The sequence below is a fragment of the Zalophus californianus genome, chromosome 9 (genome assembly GCF_009762305.2).
Source record: "Zalophus californianus isolate mZalCal1 chromosome 9, mZalCal1.pri.v2, whole genome shotgun sequence".
Lineage (NCBI taxonomy): Eukaryota > Metazoa > Chordata > Mammalia > Carnivora > Otariidae > Zalophus > Zalophus californianus.
The window spans coordinates 36,372,501-36,379,632 of record NC_045603.1 but is presented as its reverse complement, the minus strand read 5'-3'; the positions used below and the strand labels follow the sequence as shown (position 1 = coordinate 36,379,632).

Sequence of the window (7,132 nt, the reverse complement as noted above, 5' to 3'; positions counted from 1 at the left end):
CGCTTGGCACACACCGCTGGGGCTCAGATCTAGTCGGTGCCAGGCGCCGCCAGGCAGCAGCGGCGCGAGCGACCGTGTCCTCCTTGGTGTCGATTCTCGTCCAGCTCCCCCTCCCAGGGCGCACTCCAGCTACCCCTTTGGGCTGTCTTCCAGCAGTCGCCCTTGGGTCCCGAGGGCTTTCCAGAGTGAAATCGAAGGTGAAAGAAACAAGAGGAGGGCGGGAGGTGGGTAGGAGGAGCCTCGGGCCGCGGGGAGGTGGGAGGAGCCTCCAGCCAGGGGGTAGTGTGGGAGGAGCCTTAGGGGGAGGATCTGGGTGGAGAAAGGGGCCGGGCAAAGCTGGGATGGAGGGTTGGCCACGCAGGCGCGGGGGGCCGCGCCGAGAACCCCACGCGGGAGCTCCTGGAATCTCCAGCCACCGCTCCTCACTTCACTGGAGAAGGGGCTGGGGCGGGGAGGGAGCTAATAAAGAGTGAATGAGCTGCAGCGGCTGTGGCGGCCGGAGTCAGCCCGAGCAGCACCGGAGCCGTGCGCCCGGGAGGCGGCGAGGGGAGGCGGTTCGCCTGGTCCCTCCCACCCGCCCCTCTTTCTCTCTCTTCCTCCAGCTGGTCCCAGAACCCTGCTGGGTCCGGTCCCTCTGCCCCCATCCCGCATTCTTCCACCTCCTCCGAGTCCCACTCCTCACCTAGGGCGCCCCGAACTGCCATGGGTTAGGGTGGGGGCCGCGAGCCGCGCGAAGGACCAGCCCTGTGCATCCGCCGCGGGGCGCGGAGCCCGAAAGCCGCCAGCCGCTCGCGGGCGCCGGGCATGGGGAGCGTGGTGTGAGCCCGCACCCGGAGAGGACGCAGCGGCTGCGGAGACGGGCGCGAGGAGGAGGAGGAGAGCGGTGGATTGCAAGGACCCGAGGGAGGAAGGGAGGGACAAGAGGGTGGGGAGCTAGGAAAAAGTGAAGCTGGGAGGAGAAGGCGGCGGAAGGTGGGGATTGATGCTTCTGTTTTTTGTTGCCGCTGCTGCCCTCGCGCTGGGAGCCGAGCCGGAGGGAAGGCGGTGGAGAGATGATTGCAGAGTTGGTGAGCAGCGCTCTGGGGCTCGCCTTGTATCTCAACACCTTGAGTGCGGATTTCTGCTATGATGACAGGTAAGGGGTCGGCGGGCTGCGTGGGGACTCCACGGTGGCTCAGAAGCTTCCCGCTTTAAGGCTGAAGTGCGTCTTGGAGGAACTGGTCCAGCACCTGAATTGAAGGTTTAGGAGACGCGTAAACAACACCCGGAGCAAACACCGGGGAAGCGAGCGCGCTGGGCGGTCTGAAGGAGTTTGGGTTCCTAGTTTGCAGCAGGTTCTTTCTCTTGCTTATTGGCTGTTGGCGAAAGCTTAAGTTTCTTATCGGAAATCGCAGCAATTTGGGGAACTGTTAATGATCGTATTAAAAAAGTCTTAGGTATTTGTTGGTGCACGTTGAGCGATTTTACGTCTGGGCTGGAAGGAAGCCGCTCCCCGACTCTTAATAGATCTTCCCTGTAGCGTTTCCTTTTATTGATGGGACACTTTCATTTCCCGAGGAAAAAAACACACCTTTGCCGGTTACCAAAATAGTGGAAGGAGAGAATCATACTCTGCTTCAACTTTCCCGTTTGACGTGTATGGTACTTTACTTTGAGCCAAGATAATGCTGCTGATGGGCTTTCCGGCTCCCCCCCACCTCGCTCACCAATCGATGGAGTAGCACTTTATAGAAGCCTAGGCTTTCATTTCTGTTTGGGAGTTTTACATTAGACGTTAGCGATTCTTTTGTGCTAATTGGGGAAGAAGACGCCCCTAGAGACTGAAGTTGTCTTCTGCATTTGGGCTAGTTTGGGTGGCTAATGAGACCTGAACTGTGTTGTCAAAGAAACTGCATCGATTTCTGGAAAATGTCACAGTTGTGCTCGTGTCTCTACCTATTTTTTTAAATGTTGTTAGTGTTTAGAAACTGATGAAAAGCTCCAATAGCCATTAGGGAAAATTCCAATTTGTGCCTTTCCGGTGACTTAATCTGATTACAATTAAAACAGATGCATAATTAAAATATATTAGGGAGAACAGCACGCCTGGCTAAACTTATTAACCGTCCTGGGGTGTTTCATGCTCCATTGAAATGAAACCATCCAAAAAGTGAGCACAGATTTACTTTGACAGCTTTTCAGCAGCCTCTCTGGGCTATGAAAAGTGAATGGATCCCCAGGGTCAGGGCAAGGCAGAGAGTGAACTTAAGCAAAGTGGTTGATAGTGAGGGGAGGTGAAGGCAGAATCTTCTCAGGGTGGTAATTACCCATATTCTGTATTCTCTGGTGTGCCCACTCTCTGGCTAAAAGCATGTTCATGGATATATGCTTGAAATCCGTGAATCTTTGTTTACACCCACATGTCTGTTATGAAATCCCCTGATAATAGGTGCAATGAAATAAAGCAAACTCTTCTTAATGCATTTTATGTAGTGTCTGTCAGAGATTGGTTGATAAGGAATCCACCATGAGGCATGAACTTTTCCCCAACTTTTAAGCAGTGTATAGATGTTAGCAATTATGATACATGCTCTGAGAAATAAATGGTCTTTGTGTAAGAGTGAGGTGAGCTGCTCTGTTCCTTCCACTTTTGTGTTACTGTGCACCTACTATTTCTAGGGCATGCGAAGAAAAAAGCTCTTCCTTCCAAAGATGGGTGACTTTTCACTAAAATGAGCTCAGGGATGATCTGGGCAGTTCTTGGTTGTGTTGGGGACAGTTTGAGAAGTAATCATTTAAACTAAGAATAAAGAGCTTGAAAAAAAGCAACTTACTGTAGTACAGTAAGTATTGTAGAACACTGTGATAAGTCAAGCATTCCCAGCGTATGCTCTCCTTTATCGCTGTTCAGTTCTTTAAAAAGTACATATCAGAAGAAAGTATCCTGTAAAAGATGAAGGCTTGAACTAAACTGAATTTGCATATACATTTTTCTGTAGATTTAATGCTTATTATGTGTTCTTTAATCATCAGTCAGTAGTGTTAGGACTTCATAACTTGGGGAGAATAGTGTCATTGAGATGATAAATTAGTTGTACTTTGTTGGTGGGCAATTGTAAGTTCTGTACATGTTATAGGTTGGGTTGCAGTGTCAAAATTCCTGACTTCTATTTAGCTATATAGATGAACATCGATGAGTTGTCCATATCATCTCATTGGTAGCTTGCTCAATATATGATATATTACTGTTACGATGTTGAGAGCCTGTAAATATAAATTCCACTTTGCTACAACTTGGAAATGTATGTTAGTCTAATTTTCTTAGTAGCAGAACTGCATATGCAGTCCTATACTCTTAAGAGTGTGAAGTCTTAACAGAATCAAACTTGGTTTTTATGTATCCTAGAAATTCTGAAATACCTATTAATAAGAGTGTGGTACTTGCTGGATGTCTGCATAGCATGCACAGGTGATTCAGTGCCCAGGTGCTCTGTAAAATGTGGCTTTTCGGATACACTTTTTATCTACTTCCTCTAACTCACTGGTATGTGGAGCTGGAAGAGAGCTGGGGAGTCAAGTGGAAACTGGAGGATGATGATAATGTTTACTTCCACTGCTCCATTTCAGACTACAAAGACTCAAGTTTAAAACGTTGTGTAAACTGCATCTGTGGATTCCACTGCGCTCCCCCCCCTTCCAGGAACTTTGTGAAATAGAGTTCTAGAAGGAGAGAGGCCAGTGCTAGGAGCAGCTCACAAGGAAGGAGATGGCTCTTACGCTTGACTTGTTTAACTAAATCAAGACTCTGCATTTTAGCTGAAGAATCTGGCATTTGCTGTAGGAGGGCTTTATATTGCTTCAGCTTAAACATTATTGCTGTGGTACTTCTCAAAGTTATCATTTCTTTTAAATATAGTGATCAAGTTTACTTTGTAAACTATATATATAATTTCTTTCACTGTTTGATGTAGCTGGGTTGAGATTAAGTGGTAATCTGAAACTTTTTCATAGCAAAATCGATGTCCCTATGGTAAAACTTAATATTTTACAAGTGTTTTTATGCTAAACTTAAGAACATGGCTAGGATGTGATGAAACAAACGGAAGAGTAGAATCATCATATCTGATGAAAAAGCGTATATAGTTTCAGCTTCATCCCCCCCTTCATCCCCTTGCCTTCAGTCTAGTCATGATTGTATTGAGTCTTAAATTATGGTTAGAGTACAACTGGAATGATAAATATACAGTCTTTGCCAAATTTTAAGTCATGATGAATGTGACCTCTTGAAGGACCCTCTCATTTTCTGGAGAAATTTGGTGTTTAGGTCAGTGGAAAAAAACTTGCTGATCCTAAATTCTCTGCTCTCTTATGTATTTATCGAATATAACAATTACATCATTTTCACTATATCTACTTTAAAAGTACTATTATAAGGTTTGCATAGAGATAACACTAAAAGAGAGTCCATTTACTTCAGAGCAGCAGAAGGATGCCAGCTCTATTGTTTTGTAGTCTGATTTCATTTTGCACATATCACCTAATTGATGGCAAGCCTTTTATGATGTATAACAAGTAAATAAGATAATACACCTAATACATATTTTTATTCTTGGGTGAATAAAATCATGCATTCTTAAAAAAAGATAATTTGAGTTTTTGGAAGTGGGAAGTGGGTTTGTGGCTGCTTTGAAAATTGTTTTCCTTATTGCCCATTTTACATTTGTTCAACCCAACCTTGATCATTAACATGAACTTTGGGTTTCTTAGCTATCTCATTGTGCAACAATTGTGTGAAATTTGGAGGAACAACTCCACCATAGAAATAGAAATTTCTATTTTTGAATCAAAACTACTCCAAACTCTTAATATCACATTCCTAATTTATTCATTTGGATGTAAATATAAATCAGTTTTTATGGAGACACAAGTTAAAGTTATAAAGATTTTGATTAACAGCCTTTAAAATGAAAGAATGGAGGATTTAAGGCATGATAACTTTTTTTTTAAAACCATTTTTTCCTAAAGATAGTCAACTATTCCTTCTACTTGGCCTTTTAAAGTTATTATCCGTTTGGGTTTTGACCTGGTATGATAAGAATCCCTTATGAAATGAGCAATCACTCTGTTAATGTCCCTCTAAAAAATTCTCTCTAATAAATAGACTTGCATGGGCCAATCTGGGATTGTTATCTTAAAATTCTAGTATGTTCAACCATTGAAGTCATGCTTGGTATTTAGTAAAATCATGTTTAGGAAGAGTTACTCTAAGATCAAAGTATATAAGGAAGAAGTTTGCTTTGTATCAAAGGTTGTCTCCTCAGGTCTTTGTTGGAAGAAGTTAGTGGGCACAAGGGTGCTGTTTTACTGATTTCCTTCTGAGTTTATGAAAAATATGCAAGTGGTTATAGTTTATAGTTTATGAAATATTTTAATACGATATTTTACCTTCTAGCTAAGTTTAGTCAAATCTATGCAGAACAGGTTCATTTTGCTGCTTGAACAAGTACATCTCTTAATAGTAAATTAAAATTAAGTGAAGCCAGTATGGACTACGTTGCCTTACTTTCAGTGAGCCTGTCACATGGGGTTTATTCTAGCAAATGACCCAAATACAAGCACCGAATGGACGTGTATAAATGCCGTAGGGAAAATTATGGCTTCCAACATGAGTTAGGAGCACAGCTTGTCTTCTGAATCCCTCTGTTGCTGTTCTGTACGCTAAAAGCACTTATTTAAAATGCCCATGATGTTACGGCTGTTTATCATAGGCAAAGGGTCCATTTCCTCTGGAACAGCCACTTTCATAATATGAAGAAAGGACAGAGTTTACCCTTGTCACTCTGAAAAATGACAAACCTATAACACCATTATTTTCACTTAATATGCTTTTAACACAGTAAAGTTTACCTTTTAAATTTTTTGGTTTTCTCTTGTAAGCTAAATATTACGTCAGCTTTGGGTCCCTACTTTAATGGCTTCACAAAAGTGACACGTGTGGCAGCCATGATGGAAAGGACAGATGGGTTGTTGCTTGTTAAGACCCCTCCTCTCTGAGTAGCTGTCCTCATTTAGAGCCTGGTTGAAAAAAAAGGGGAGAGGCATATCACCAGAAACTGCGTGCTTTCTGTTTTTCGTAGGATGAAGAAGGCATAACATATTGAATAATTACAGGTGTAATTGTGCAGAATGCTAGATGGCTTCTTTGAAGATTTGATTTGTATGTACTTTTGAGGAATAAATGACTCCAATAATTCACTAATTACGAATACTCTGAAACACAAACGTCTTGTATATATGGTACATAGTACAAACAGCAGCTGTTCACTGTTGTCAACAAAGCATCCCTACCTGTCTGTCCTTGGCCTACCTGTACTGTAGCTGGTGTCCTAAAGTATTTGAGTCTGGGAGTCTGATGATAGACTTGTAAAAATGCTGATAGATTGTCCTTTAGCAGAATTTCACTTGCAGTTAGTCATGTTTATTTTGATTGATACTCATATTTTAAAACTTAGATTGGGACTCTTTTGGCTTCTTTCCCAGAAGAGCAGTGCTGAGGATCCACGGTAGGTGGTTTGAACTGGCCTTGTTAATGGTCTGGCGCTCACTTGCACTGCGTTCATACACGTAGAAGCTTTGGAATACCTCTCCCCAATTGTGTCCTTCCTGTTTGTCCAGATCAGTTGTTTTCCTTGGAGGAAAACAGTGGTTGAACATTTTGAGTTAACTAGATTTGCCTTGACTGGTCATAGGGATCGAAGACTTTTGCCTCAGAGATTTTTTTTGGTGGGGGGGGGCTGTCTTTTCTAGGCAGATAATTCCATCAAGATGCAGCACTATCAAATTTCTATTGATCTCTTTTCCTCCTCTGACAGTTTAACTTTTCAAACATATTTGTCAGTTTCTCTGGTACTCAAGATTTCCTAGAATCAAAGGTATAAATGTTCATTTCAGCCTTTTAGAAACTTTTGGGGATTACAGTTTGGGGTTCAATTATAACCTTTTTTTTTTCTTACAGCTAAATAGGAAAGAATCGAGTAAGCCTACCCACTCAGGAAAATTTTGAAGAAGTCAGGAACACTGAAATGATTTGTTTTCAAGATGCTAACATGAAAAGTTGCTTTCCTGTTTTTAGAGTAATTTACTTTCTTTGAGG

General features: G+C 42.7%; 1 protein-coding gene across 1 annotated transcript in view; it reads left to right on the top strand.

Moving 5' to 3' along the window:
• Positions 1 to 388: 388 nt before the first annotated feature.
• The window catches only part of TMTC2 (transmembrane O-mannosyltransferase targeting cadherins 2), a 393,066-nt gene continuing 386,322 nt past the window's right edge, over positions 389 to 7,132 (top strand). Inside the window, exon 1 of the mRNA XM_035721804.1 lies at positions 389 to 1,135. Coding sequence (XP_035577697.1) covers positions 1,053 to 1,135 — 83 coding nt within the window. The 5' untranslated portion in view covers positions 389 to 1,052. The remainder of the gene's footprint in view (positions 1,136 to 7,132) is intronic.